General features: G+C 40.0%; 1 protein-coding gene and 1 long non-coding RNA gene across 2 annotated transcripts; both read right to left on the reverse strand.

The window, feature by feature from the left end:
* Positions 1–730: 730 nt before the first annotated feature.
* Positions 731–2127, reverse strand: LOC135711070 (tubulin beta chain-like). Its single transcript, XM_065233821.1, has 2 exons — positions 1692–2127; positions 731–1633 (listed from the first exon to the last, which is right to left on the reverse strand). Exons 1-2 carry the CDS (start codon positions 2125–2127, stop codon positions 732–734), a joined length of 1338 nt encoding a protein of 445 aa, XP_065089893.1. The 3' UTR covers position 731.
* A 9789-nt stretch (positions 2128–11916) lies between these two features.
* LOC135710785 (uncharacterized) lies at positions 11917–14976 on the reverse strand. Its single transcript, XR_010518443.1, has 5 exons — positions 14653–14976; positions 14478–14591; positions 12411–13603; positions 12116–12344; positions 11917–12045 (listed from the first exon to the last, which is right to left on the reverse strand). It is a non-coding gene; the product is annotated as an uncharacterized LOC135710785 (long non-coding RNA).
* Positions 14977–15481: the final 505 nt, after the last annotated feature.

The following is a 15481-nucleotide window of genomic DNA, read 5'->3' on the forward strand; positions in this document are numbered from 1 at the left end:
CAAATGAAGCATACGTTATACAAAATGGGGCTGATTTCGAGTTGCCGATAATAGAACAGCTGGTTAACACGCAGTTCTAATGGAAAGGTTGCCGAAGAAAAAGAGGCTGCCGACAATAGTCACACTCACCTGAGAAGTTTAGAGCGTTGTAAAAACGCTTTCAAACAGTTTTGAAGAATTCTGTCGATTGGAATGGATAGAGAAGCAAGCAGCAGATGAATTGAAACAAACAGACACGTCATATATGTGCGTGACGCTGTGAAAATGCTAATAGAAGTGCGGACGCTGCTTAGATTGACGAGAATACGTAAATTCCCCTATCACATCATATGAGTACTTTTGTCGAAATTTCAATTAATAGGGGAAGGGTTATAGATCTCACCATACAGTTAAATTAATTCAAGTTTTTGTATGCACAATACTTTCCGAAAATAGACGAGATATACGATTCTCATGCAAAAAAAACAACCCCTATTCTGTATTTCGTTTTGAACGAAATTCTCATACAAAAAAAATATTTTTTTGTATGAGAATTTCGTTCGAAACGAAATACAGAATAGGGGTGAATATTTTTTGTATGGGAATTTCGTTTCGAACGAAATACAGAGTAGGGGTGGAGATGCTGTAAGTATTATGAAGAAATTAATAAATTTTTTAATAACCAGATTTTATTACAATAAGAACTTGCATCAATTCACAGTATGACTAATTTCAACCGTATCTCTATGTTATTATTCATCGGCACCTTCCTCTTCTTCGTCAAACTCTCCTTCCTCGTCGGCCGTGGCTTCCTGGTACTGCTGATACTCCGACACCAGGTCGTTCATGTTGCTCTCGGCTTCGGTGAACTCCATCTCGTCCATGCCCTCACCGGTGTACCAGTGCAGGAAGGCCTTCCTCCGGAACATGGCCGTGAATTGTTCTGCGATCCGTTTGAAAATTTCCTGAATAGCTGTCGAGTTACCGATGAAGGTTGACGACATCTTCAAGCCACGTGGCGGTATATCGCAAACGGCCGTCTTCACGTTACTGGGAATCCATTCCACGAAGTAGCTGCTGTTTTTGTTCTGCACGTTCAACATCTGTTCGTCGACTTCCTTCATAGACATTCGTCCTCGGAAGATGGCCGCAACCGTTAGATATCGACCATGTCGAGGATCGCAGGCAGCCATCATATTTTTAGCGTCGAACATCTGCTGTGTCAGTTCCGGGACGGACAACGCACGATACTGTTGCGATCCTCGAGACGTCAGCGGGGCAAACCCAGTCATGAAGAAGTGTAGCCGTGGGAATGGAACCATATTGACTGCCAATTTGCGGAGATCTGCATTCAGCTGACCCGGAAAGCGCAAACACGTAGTAACACCAGACATCGTCGCCGAGACCAGATGATTCAAATCACCGTATGTAGGAGTGGTAAGCTTCAACGTTCGGAAGCAAATATCGTACAGGGCTTCGTTGTCAATGCAGAACGATTCGTCGGTGTTTTCAACCAGCTGATGGACACTTAACGTAGCGTTGTATGGCTCTACGACGGTGTCGGACACTTTGGGCGAGGGAACGACAGAGAACGTGTTCATGATACGGTCGGGATATTCTTCACGAATTTTCGAGATCAGCAGCGTGCCCATGCCTATAAGGAGAAACATGTTTCCTGATGAAGCTCCTAACTTAATAGATTCGAAAATTACCTGAGCCAGTTCCGCCGCCGAGCGAATGTGTGAGCTGAAATCCCTGCAGACAATCGCAACCCTCGCATTCCTTACGGACTATATCCAGCACGGAATCGACCAGTTCGGCACCCTCGGTGTAGTGTCCTTTGGCCCAGTTGTTACCGGCACCGGATTGCCCGAAAACAAAGTTATCCGGTCGAAACAGTTGCCCAAATGGGCCGGCTCGAACGGAATCCATTGTTCCCGGCTCTAGATCGACCAGAACCGCACGAGGGACGTACTTTCCTCCGGTGGCCTCGTTGTAGTACACGTTGATTCGCTCCAGCTGCAGATCGCTGTCTCCGCAGTACGCACCGGTCGCATCGATTCCGTGCTCGTCAGAAATTACCTCCCAGAACTTGGCCCCGATCTGGTTGCCACACTGTCCGGCTTGGATATGCACGATTTCACGCATTCTGCTTCTGTTCTACTGGCGCAAAAGTTTCGATTCTTGATCCGATCCGATTCTTGAAGGCGGAGAGAAGTGTTTTAAACTACGTCCGCGGTTCTCGGTGGTGAAACTTGAAGTGAAATTTTTTCTTCCAGTTGCTCAAGGGTACGGTTGCTTTGCATGACACACTATGCCATAGATTAGTTTTTTTTTCTACCGCTCAACATGTGTGATATCGTGATTCACTCGTCACATGGGTATAAGTGATCCCTAGTGAATAGTGGATGTAATGTGCCAAATTATGAAAGAAAATAATAATTATTACTTATGTGTAGAACCATGAATTTTTAAAAATACCGATCGGCGGAATGTAGAATACAGGTGCTACAGATAAATTAAAATGCATGTTGCAAATCGACAAATGCATTACACATATTTTAGGTCATATACTGACCTAGACACATACATTGCATGTTGCATGTTGTAGGCAGGAATTTAATGGCGTTGGCGCCAGGGTCAGCTGATTATAGTAGTGTATTATTTAACATGTACAATAGCAGATTGATGGAATCAATAGATTCAGATAGGAAGCATTGTCCATACGAAGGAGAGAGTTTTGGATATCTATTAACAATTTTTTCAAAATTTATAAGTGTCCATCTAATGTCAATCATAAAATGGCCGGGCTAAAACTTCAAGTTCAGCTAAAGAACTTTTTAATATTGATGAAGCCTATGCTAAATAAAACACTATGTTTTAACAGTTTGTTTGGAGGTCTTTTACAAACAGGCTTTCACTTAAGTTTTTAAAAAGTTTATGCTAAGATGAAAAATTCGAGTTTTCGTAAACTACACTCATAAAATTCGACACATTTTTATTGGAGAATTTACTTGTAAAATTCCACATGATTTTCATGTGTCCACACATAAACAGAATCCACTCAAAAGTACACATGAAATTTATTAGTCAAATGAATAGTATGTGTGGTTACACATGAATTTTCATTAGCATACTGCCGTTATACGCATAACTGTCCCATGTTCTATGCAATTCTTATGCGCCGTGAGAATCTTATGCGTATAACGGCAGTATACAGGTACAACAAAACCAAAGATAGATGGAAGATATAATTACGTATTAGGGTGATTCAAAATATCGATTTTGCTTCATCAAGCTCAATCGATTCTTATTTTAAGTCCTGATCATTCTCCCAACATTTTTGAGCTCAATTTCAAGCTGAACAATGCATTTGGTCCTAAGTAACATTGACAGATTCGTCGATTTTCTCTTTGTATCCCTACTGCCATGTACTCTGAAATGGCCAAATAACATATTCTCATTATATGGAAATGTAATAAAATTGTGCTATTATACCCCGTACAGACTATGGCCACAAACGAAGTGACAGACGACTAACTGGTGAAGAAATTCATTTAAATAATGTGGTTCACTGTAATAGAATTTTCTTGGAAGCTTGTGCCATCATCCACCAGATGGGTTAGTTTTTTTGTTTTGATTTGAACAAAGTTGATTTTGTGTACAATGATTCTTTGACAGTGTGCAAAGAGTGCGTATCATTTTGTCATTTTTTTATGCATTTCAGTTTTGAGTAGAGTGAAAGAGATAGAACCAAAATATTCTAGTACATTTGGTGAAAATGCTAGTTCAATCCAATAGTAGTGTTGCCATGTGGTACAATCCAGTAGTAGTGGTGTTGCCATGTGGTACACTGAAAAATTGCAATAGAAGGTTAGTCACCAAAGTTTTCGAGCCGCTCCGTCTGTCACTTCGTTTGTGCTACTACCAACAATCAATACGAAACTAACGATTTTAAATTGGCTCACTACTTGACTAGCCTTGGTCCCAAGCAAACGATTAACGTACCCCATTCTAGTCGAAATTCTAGTACTACGCAATGTTTGTTTTGATTCGCTATGAAAGTTTGACAGATAAAATTAGGGGTTATTGGTTTTTCCTATGTTTTGAGGGGTGAATCGATTAGCTTGGGACCGAAGAGAGTACCAGAGCTGAGCCAAAAAGTTGAGCACGTTATTTCGGGACCTTCTAGTCTTAGAGTTTCCTCTATGCTACTACCCTAGAGGTAACTCTAAGACTAGTAGGTCCCGAAGAAACATGCTCAACTTTTTCGCTCAGCTCTGGTACTATCTTCGGTCCCAAGCTAATCGATTCACCCCTCGAAACATAGGAAAAACCACTAACCCCTCATTTTATCTGTCAAACTTTCATAGCGAATCAAAACAAACATAGTGTAGTACTGGAATTTATACTAGAATGGGATACGTTAAAAGATTTGCTTGGGACCAATAGGCTAGTCAAGTAGTGAGCCAATTTAAGATCGTTTGTTTCGTATTGATTGTTGCTACTACCACAAACGAAGTGACAGACGGAGCGGCTCGAAATTTGGTTTGACGCACTTACATTTGAAATTTTCGAGTGTACCTCACGGCAACACTATCTACTCATATGTACTAGCTTAAAAAAGTTGATGCTATTGGGGCACCGCCTGTTATCTCTTTTTCTCTAACGAAAATTGAAAGGGAGAGCCTGTTGTCAAACTGCATGTCACCATGTTGTGTTAATTGTTATCTGCACTTCTTTTGTATAATGAAAGACCTTAGGCCAAAATGATTAGGAGTAAACACATCGGGTTAACATTTGCTTACAAATAAACGATGTTGAGCTGTCAATGACTCGCGCTTTTTGGCGGCAATTGTTGCTAAAGATTTCATCAGTCGGTGCTCCTAACCAAAGCCATGGTCATTCGCGACCGAGAAGATATCGTTGTTGGACGCCAAACAGGACCCGCCCGTAAAAAATCCAATAAAAATACAATGATTTTGAATGGAGATTTTTGTTGATTATCATAAAATCAAAACGAAAATCATGGTATATGAGAAATGTACAGTAAAAAAGGGGGGTTGTTAAGCATCTTAACAATAAAAAAACTGATTTTTCTCGAACAAATTTGATCTCATCAAATTAATTTTCATTGAGAATTGTATCTTTTAAAACGAAATTTATTTTTTCACCCGTCCAATAATTTAACAATAAATTTATAATGTGCCCGAAATTCAACCGTAAAAATCATTGTAATTTCGTTATTTTATTATAATTATTTTTTTTTTCGGGTGGCCATACTCGGTATGCATTTGTTCCTCCGTAGAGGAACTGAAAGCTCTCGACGAGGGCGATCTGAAGAAGGAAAATTTACTCCAAAATCATGCCGAAATCCATCGAATCGATCGACGTGCTGAAGGTGAGATGGTGAGAATGAAGGAGGATCGGATGAAACCAATTTTGTTCAATTTATTATTTATTTCGGCTAAAGATGCTGTATGTCACGCGTTTGAGCATGATTGCGGTACGATGGTGCGATGCTCTATTCTGGACCGGGCTACTAGACGTGGCAAAACTAGTCATTATACCTGCTACGTGTACCTTGTTACCTGAAGACGAGGAGGGAATCTTCGGATTAATGGAGGAGGACATCAGAAATGAGGAAGCTCGTATCCGAGGACAAAAGTGTTACATCTGCAAGGAACGGTATGCAAACGTTTGGTGTTGCGCGAAGAAGTGCTTCCGTTCATTCCATACGCTTTGTGGGATGCAGAATGAGTGCCTGTCGCATTACGTGGAAACGTTCCAGTCGTGGTGCGATAAGCACGTAGCGCTGGTGGATAAGGTGAAACACTCCGAGACCGAAGCCTGTGGGATTTGCTACGATGATATGGGACCGTACAGGAAGCTGGAATCGATTCGTGACCCGTGCTGTCAGAATGGCTGGTTCCATCGGAGCTACGTGGCACAGTTTGCCCAATCGCCCTTTGTGCAACAAGGACGACTTTAGTCAGCAGATCCATCAGCGTGGCATTTATATTCCGGAAAATTAAGCGAAGCGGCGGAGGTGGGTGAATCGGTATTTGAATACTGAATATTTTATTTTAATTGTTCGAGGGATGCCTCGTGGGAGCTGGAACCGAATGTATTCAACGATCAGTTGGAACGTCTTTCGGAGTGTGACGCTGAAGAGTGTCGCTGTCGGTATGGGCGAGATTACGACGATTGCAAGCGTTGGGATCTGATCCTTTGTACAACGTGCGGTTCGACTTGTCGCCAAGATCAGTGCATGGAGGTTCCCTCGAAGAACTATGTTTTCACCTTTTGTCGTCCGATTGTCCGAAAGACGCCGGAAGCGGTTTTGAAGCTAGCCGAGGCTTCCCGAAGAGTGGAAGCAGCTTGATGGGGGAAGCCGGTAACGATAGCAGAGAGGGGAGTTCTAGGGGCCGATCTAGTGGCAGACGTCAGATTGAATCGGATGATTCAGATTCTGAAGAGTCAGTTGCATTGACGACCAAACGCAAATCTCAGAAAAGACGAACCGCAATAGACAGTGACGACAGCAATTCCGATCTGGTTTCTACACGAAAGAAACCAACGTCGAAATGACGGCTGTCCACGTCTTCATCTAGTTCTTCCTCGTTCGTTTCTTCGAAGCGAAGAAATCAGTCTGGAGGAACTGGTCAAGAAGATTCCACTGCCACGAGGAACTTCCGTCGAAAAATTACTTCGAGTCAAACCGGTCGTAAGGCTCGAGAAGCTCAGCTCGGAAAAGATCAAATCGTTGACTTCTTCGGAGAATGAAGACGAAGCATCCTCCGCCGGATCGTCGACCGTGTTCGATTTCAACTATCGTGTGAAGTTAAACAAAAAGCAGGGCCGAAAATCGATGGTAGAATTGCAGCCGATCAAACAGGTCATCCGCTCCGACACGAACACGCTAACGGATGCCTCGGTGGAGATCGTGCGTCCCAAGACGCCTGCCCAGAAATCTTTTGGAAAGCAGTTCAAACTGAAGCTTTTTGGGTCGAAAACCGTCCCACGAAAACGTTCCACCAGCGAGTCTGATCCGGAGTACGTTACAGCGAAGAAAAGTTGATTTAATTTTAATGACGAACTTGCAGAATTTTCCAGCACTAGTGCACTAAGCAGGTCTTTCCCACGGCGCAATAGATTACTGCCAACGGTGCCACCTCAAGCGGAAATGCGATTCGAGACCGGGTTGACGTTGATGCTCAAAAGCGAGAAAATGTTCCGGATTTCTCTACCCATGCGAATGTCAGCTGGTATCACACTGCTTACAGGTACTGAGGGAGAACCTTCTAAAACTTCTAGTGATTGGACTGGTGGTATGGCACAAAGAATGCACAATTGACGAGTGCACGGATGGATTTGAGTTCACTCACTCGACAAAAAGTGACACAACAGCGGGGCCCTGTTTACTAAAAATGAACACATATGTGTTCATTTTTAGTAAACAGGGCCCCGCTGTTGTGTCACTTTTTATCGAGTGAGTGAACTCAAATCCATCCGTGCACTCGTCTATGCACCACGAACCGACGGAGAATCGTATGTGCTGTGATCAATGTGATTGGTGAGGCAGAAGGAAACAAGCCAGCACTTGCATTATCACGACGTTCTTATGCATAATCTAGTGTGACGAAACGTTGGATCATGCGTAAGAACACCGTGAGAACGACAGAGTCGACTACATTCCTTCTGCCGCACCTATAGTAACGCACACGGCTCCCGCGCTGACTGTTCCTTACTTTCTCACTCTAATCAAAATTTCCTTCGATGAGTGAGAAAACAGCACCCCGTCAACACAAGCAAGGACACGAGTTGCCAGATCATTGCACACAAAACCAACTTGAATTAATTCAAAACAAAAATACTAGCGAACCTGGCGGTGAGGGGCGGAAGGTGGACTAAAATTCTATTGGCAAATCAAAGTTGGCACGCGTGGAGAATAGAAGAACTATGAAAGTGATGATGGTTTCAAAGTTTTCCACGGGGAAGTATACGAGTGCAATCTTAAAATGCTTTTATTTTGTGAATGGAGCATTTTATTTAAATCTGGTTAATGCTACGTTAGTAGAAAACTTCAGGACTACTCAATAGACATATAATACAGAAAACATAATTTCTTTTCAGATTTTTAGGTGTAAACATAGACTTCCGCTTTTCTATCACTGTAGCAGTAACCAGATTTAAATAAAATGCTCCATTTTCAAAATAAAAGCATTTTAAGATTGCACTCGTATACTTCCCCGTGGAAAATTTTGAAACCATCATCACTTTCATAGTTCTTCTATTCTCCACGAGTGCCAACTTTGATTTGCCAATTACAGAGAACCACATTATTTTAATTCATTTCTTCGGAGAAAGTCGTCTGTAACTTCGTTTGTGACAGACGGAGCGGCTCGAAATTTGATTTGACGCACTTACATTTGAAGTTTTCGAGTGTACCTCACGGCAACACTATCTACTCATATGTACTAGCTTAAAGTAGGAAGTACCGTATGTTATCTCTTTTTCTCTAACGAAAATTTAAAGGGAGAGCCTGTTGTCAAACAGCATGTCATTATGACGTTTAGTTTTTTATCTGCTTTTCTTTTGTATAACAAAAGATCATATGCCAAAATGATTAGGGGTGAACACATCGGGTTAACATTTGCTTAGAAGTAAACGATGTTGAGCTGCCAATGACTCGCGCTTGTTGCCATTGTTGCTAGATTTCTTCAGTCCGTGCTTCTAACCAAAGTTAGAGTCAACCGCGACTGAGAAGACATCGACAGAACTCCTCCGTAGCGGAACTGTTGACGCTTTTCGGGGAGTCGGAGCACAAACGAAGTGACAGACGACTAACTGGTGAAGAAATTCATTTAAATAATGTGGTTCACTGTAATAGAATTTTCTTGGAAGCTTGTGCCATCATCCACCAGATGGGTTAGTTTTTTTGTTTTGATTTGAACAAAGTTGATTTTGTGTACAATGATTCTTTGACAGTGTGCAAAGAGTGCGTATCATTTTGTCATTTTTTTATGCATTTCAGTTTTGAGTAGAGTGAAAGAGATAGAACCAAAATATTCTAGTACATTTGGTGAAAATGCTAGTTCAATCCAATAGTAGTGTTGCCATGTGGTACAATCCAGTAGTAGTGGTGTTGCCATGTGGTACATTGAAAAATTGCAATAGAAGGTTAGTCACCAAAGTTTTCGAGCCGCTCCGTCTGTCACTTCGTTTGTGGTCGGAGGATGGTGATAGGAAGGAGGACCTACTGCATTTGGAGGCATTGCTGGAAACACTGAGGTACCTGATTGGAGTTTGTCACGAGGCGGTGGATGGAATTCGATGCCGATGCCGGAAGGTGGTAAGTTTAGTTCAGCCATAACATTTGATAACGGCACAAAAGCATTTGTAAACAAACTTTCTAAGGCCCTTTACACGCGAACCAAAGTACGCCCACGCAAACCAACATCATCGGATAGGGGCAACTATCACTTTTCCGAAAGTGGTATTGGTATTCGCGTGTAAAGGGCCTTAGAAAGTTTATTTACAAATGCTTTTGTGCCGTTATCAAATGTGCCTGAGTTGATTTTGGATTCTGGATTCTGTATAATAAATTTTACTTTTTCAGCATAAACTACACATATTAGTGCAATGCGCTTGCTTGCTGGAAGATTGCACATACGAGTCAAAAGTCTAACACTGCTTCTTGATGCCAAACTCGGCCTACGGATTCTAAACTCGGCTAACGCATTGAAACGCCAATGAATTCACTTCGGCCTATCGGATGAAGATAAAAATTGATTCGAACGGAGCGCTTCTTTTGTTTTTGTGAATTATGGGTGCAAAGCTTCAAATCACGCATTCTCATTGACTTTGTTCAATAGCTAATTGACTAAAGTATCTTACCAAACCCATAATTGTTAACTCTGAAATCATGGATTTATTTGATGTTTTCTGCTTGATCGGCCCAAAATAGGTTTGTGGTTATGCGAATACATAAACCGCATACTTCACAATAAATATTTGCATAAAAACTATACATCTAAATATATGTTCTTTCATAACATTTCAACCAATAAATAAGCACCAACACAACCGATTGCAGAAATTCCCTTATAAACTCTTATTTATTTGCATCCTTACGACAGTTTACATTAGTTTAGAAGTTGCTTCCGGATGGGTTAGAGCCCGTGGCGATCTAAACCATGTAACCATGGTACGTTGTACGGCGGGAATATCCCACTTCTTCTCGGTGATCTTCATGGCGAATATCGGGCCGATCGCTGACGTACACTTTCGGCGGCGAAAGCGAAGGCAGCGGTCCAAACTTATTGCTCAGCATATCCGAAGGATTTGTTGTTACGTTGGCATTCTTCTGCGAGATGAGGTTATTTTTGCGGGTGCTCCGCTTCATTCACAGCATGTAGTATTACGTATTTCGATAACCAGTCCTTCATTTCTTCGGTGGTGATGTCATCGGTATCGTCCTCCCTGGGTCGTTGCTGCTGCTGCTGGTGTAGTTTTGGCGTTCCACTTAGCTTGTTTTCCACGAAAACCTCCCCGTTGCGGATGCTGTAGTTGTTGCGTACGATGTGCGTCTTCTTTCCTGGGGGAGCAGCTGTCGGGTTTGGCTGGAAATTATGATGACGATGTGAATGGTGATGGTGCTGGAAGTATCTATTTAGGGTCAGACTACACAGAAAAAAATGTAATATCGAACGTAATTCAAGCTGATGTATGAAATAATGATGTAATAGCAAAAAGCAGATACAATATTACATCAATGGACGTAATTTTGTTCGCAAAATCGATGTACATCGTACAACGTAATATTACATAACCGGCGGAATGATCTCTGTGCAGCTGTTTAGGTGTAATATTCAACAACTTTTTTTTTTCTGTGTACCATTAACCCATGTTACATTACGGAATATTTAAGGTGATTCCTTGTAGAGTCCGCCACGTAGGTTATACAATGCTCTTCCACTTCGAATTTTCATTCACACAACTCTTGGCAATTAATGCCCCATTTCACATGAAATTGCTACTTGATGTATGCTGCAGTACAGCAAACGTGGAGTAACAGTTTCATTGTGGTACGTGTCGTAGAAGCTGATATTTGTGCACTTAAAGTTTCGAAGTGGAAACGAGAATAAGGATCTCACAGCGAAACACCTTAAAAAGCATCTAACAACTAAGGAGAGCAACTCTGCTGCATAATTAAAAATGTAAGTGGGCGAAGGGAATCTAATGTTGATTTATGGATCTGAACCTTGACCTCAACGATAAAAATGTTCTTTATTGATGAAAGCTTTATACACGGCGAATGAGGACGACCCAAATTTGAGTTTAGTTCACTCATAATCGTCAAAAGTACAGGAACTCAGCGATGAGTAAATTTGTCTCATGGTTCCCTAAAAAATCTGCCGGTAAATCCTGGAAAAACCTGGGAAAACATGAGACAAATTTTACTCATAGCTGAGTTCCTGCACTTTTGGCGATTATGAGTGAACTAAACTCAAATTGGGGTCGTTCTCATTCGCCGTGTATGGGAGGTACAAGTCGACAGTGAGCATGCATAAGGGCCTATACGCGATGATCGATTCTCTTCATCGATTTTCTCTTTTGTTAATAACTCGCTAGATTTAACGTTTCTCGGTACGTTTGCTATTGCTTTTGATAGCTAATACAACTTGTTACAACTCTGCTTTGAACAAATTCTAGAAAATTGTTTCGCTTAGCTGTAGCAATGCAAAGAGAAATTCGATGAAGAGAATCGATCATCGCGTATACGCCCTTATGAATGCTCACTGTCGAAGTGTATATTTTACCCGAGCAAAGTCGGAGATCAAAATATCATCACGGTAAGAAAAGACACGGTAATAAAAAAGTACCCGAATGGGGTTATTAAAAATGTTGTCTACTTACTTCTATATGTCAATTGTAAATTTCCGCCTCTTCTTGTAGTTGTATATGTTTAAGGGCTTCTTCACGATTAGGAAAACGATAAATTTTAGTAAAGATTCTTATTGCCCATTCATACACGAGAACGTCGTCAATAACGTCGGTGAACTGAAAAATGAAATAAAAAATCGGAGTTTAGTGAGGGTGAATGGAAAACGTTTATTTTTAAATGCATTACCAATCCTGTATCTTCAGGTGAAACCAGTTGGCTGTCTAGATATAATACCATCGCGTAAAGTTGGTCATCCGTAAAAATTCGACAGACTTGTTCAAATGAAGCCAACGTGTGAATTTTGGCCAATTGATAACTGGAAAATGTTTTATACTTGTCGAAAATACATTGGAGTTCAGGCTTGAATTCTGCAAATGTGTCGTTTATTTCAGCTATTGTTAATCGGAAGCAATCTCTAAAAAATAGAGCGTTAGCGAAAAAAATACTAAAATTTATCTTAAAAATTCGCTTAAACTGATACCTTTTCTCGACTTCAATTTTTCGTTGTTCTGGTAAATGTTTCAGTAATTCTTCTAGCGCTTTAATGCATTCGTTCATTTTTTGGTTTTCCTGATCTTCGCCTGATTGGCTATTATTTTCGCCGTCAACATCAAGAGGGTTTTCTTCATTAACATATTCCGTATTATGTTCAAATCCATCATCAGGACAGTTTACATATTCTGTTTCAAATGGTTGGCTATGGACATTGCTATCATTTCGTGTAGTGGATGTAGAACAGGTCGATTTCGTTGTACGAGATTTCATATTCTTTCTGGATGTTTGTACATTACTCGGGATACCCAGCCTCCTGGCTTTTGTGTTCTTTTTCATTCTTTTGGTATTTTTATTGTTAAGATTTTTCTGCTGAATTTTTCGAACCTCTGCTTTAATGAATGTATTAAAGAGTCTATTGATAACCTTATTGAAACAGTTATAGCACATCACGGATTCATATTGATCGTATTCGATATATTCTTTCAGTCGTAGTTTAATACCTTTCCTATTGTCATTCAATAATATCTGGAACTTTTGCTTGAATGCGTTCAGAACATCCAGACCTATTTTTAACGCATTTTTACTTGGAACTATGAAGTGTTTCGAATTGAGGTTTTTTTTCAGCAAGCAGAAAGTGTAATCGTGTGCGTCGTCAGCCTGTGACTGGTTTAGCTTTTTAATACATTTTTTGTGAGTAAGCTTAGATATTGAATATCCAGTGACGTATAACAATGCATTTCTTTCCAATACATCAGGAACTGGTACATTTTCTTCAAGAGGATCGAGCGGCCGTAATACAAATTCATCACATCCTTCCAAAGGGTCGTTTTCAAGAAGATCGTTTTGGTCAGATTCATTACACGCTATAGGTACGTGGTTGTCGTCTTCACAATTCGTGTTTGTTATTGAAAGCATGTTTTTTTTTATGCAACTATATTTTAGAGCAGTTCCAAATTGCTGAGCGTTTGGCGTATCGTTGTTACCGCAGGCCCGCCTTACGCACGAAAACTCGTTCTCGAGTGGATCTTGATTTAACTTGTTGGTTCGCAAGAAGTTAAACGAGTGTTCTTCGGATAGAACTATCCATAACTTTTTTAGTCCATAGATATTATGTATCAACCCGTTGACACAAGGTGGATTTCTTTGAATCGAGTTCATGTTTTGTGAGCTGTTTCGCGCCTAAAAGTAATTTGTATTTCAACACATCTAATCACACAACTTAAGTGCACGTTGGGGAACGGGAGGGGTGTAGTCCGGCATCTTAACTTTTAAATGTACAAGGGTTAAAAAAATGGAAAACGTTTCAAAATGGATTAATTTCACACTTTCTGATTTTTAAAAGTTACAAACAATGAAAAACTAATTGATCCTTTCAAATAAACGATCTAGCTAAAAAAACCAATTTAAATTTTTTCCGCAGTGTTGTTTTCAAACATTGTACATTTAAGGGTTAAGCATTATGATTATTTTAAAATAATTGAAAGCTTTTATGGTTGATTTTCCCACGCAGAGTATTTACCTAGACTGTTTTGAATAAAATAGTGTGTGGTAGCAGGGTTTAAAAAAGGTTTGTTGGGTTGTGCTGATTAACATGCTGGTGAGCGCATACTGCTCACAAGAATCGTTATCAGCATAATTTAACAATTTTTCTCATCTGATTGACCAATACAATTATTCGAAAGGGGAAAATTTCCTCCAGCCGATGATGTTGTTGGTTTACGTGGGCGTTGTTCGGTTCACGTGTAAGAGGCCTTACAATTTTTGTTTGCAAAAGCTTTTGTGCCATTATCAAATGTCACCCCTGATATTCAACATATCTTTATAAAAAAAACTATACAGATTGTTTTTTCTTATAAAGCATCAAAGGTCTCTCAATAAGCAGAGACAGACGTATTGCAGTATGATGTAACAATGGACAAACTATAGAATATATGATCTCATAAATATTGATTCCAACTGATTTCATGAATGAATGAAATAAGGTGAATGCGAAAAAAAGAAATCATTTACATTTTGAAGAAAATGGACAAAATTATTGTAAAATTTGATTTACCTTATGTGAATTAAAGCAGGATTGTGGAATGAATACCATCTGCTGCAGCTGATTCAGCATTTTATCTAAAACAGACCAATGCTCACTCGTACCAGTAATAGCTGAACGAAAAGGCTAAAATTGAAAGATATATATGTAAGTACTGACATTAGCTTAATATTGTAAGAAGAATTACCTTTCCGGTTTCATTAATAAACCGAGAGTTGAATATATCGAAAAGTTGGTCAATGTCGTTTATAAATTCAGATGTTGCTAAAGAGTCAACCGGCATCGATCCCAACGAAATGTTTGTTTCTATCGCTTTGGCTGTCGTTCGACTAAGAGTGCGCGTTGCTAATTTTACGTTCATCCTTTCGAACGTGTTAGGATATACGGCCTTTTTTGTAAGGTGTGGTGCCAAGCGTGGAATCCTTGATAGGTCAGATTTGTACAGATCTCTTATGTATTTGAATGATACAATTTTGTTGTTTAGTAGTATATTTTTCACCAGTAAATTGTTGCGTATTGATTTAAACAAATGGGGTGTATCGTACAGAAGTACGACTGTACTGTCGTCAACTTTAAAAGTAGGTTCTTTTGCAGTTACCTCCAATTCATGCGCCATCTTTACATTTGTGGGATGCTGGTCCATGATAACTACAACAGGGACTAATCCTACTCCTTTCAATGACACAATTGCTTCCGTTATTATATCTTTTTGTCTTCCACTTCCGAGTGTCCCATGTGCTAGGAAGTAGCCGATGACCTAAAATATTGATCATTTTGAATATGGACTATTCTACGAAAAGGGTTACTACGAAATATTGTACAATCGATTTGATGACTTACTACATTCTACTACTACTACTACTAATACTACTACTACTAATACTACTACTACTAATACTACTATTACTAATATTACTATTACTAATACTACTATTACTAATACTACTATTACTAATACTACTATTACTAATACTACTATTACTAATACTACTATTACTAATACTACTACTACAGTG

The sequence above is a fragment of the Ochlerotatus camptorhynchus genome, unplaced genomic scaffold, assembly GCF_037179485.1.
Source record: "Ochlerotatus camptorhynchus isolate MF236.1 unplaced genomic scaffold, CSIRO-AGI_Acam_v1.1 ptg000037l, whole genome shotgun sequence".
Lineage (NCBI taxonomy): Eukaryota > Metazoa > Arthropoda > Insecta > Diptera > Culicidae > Ochlerotatus > Ochlerotatus camptorhynchus.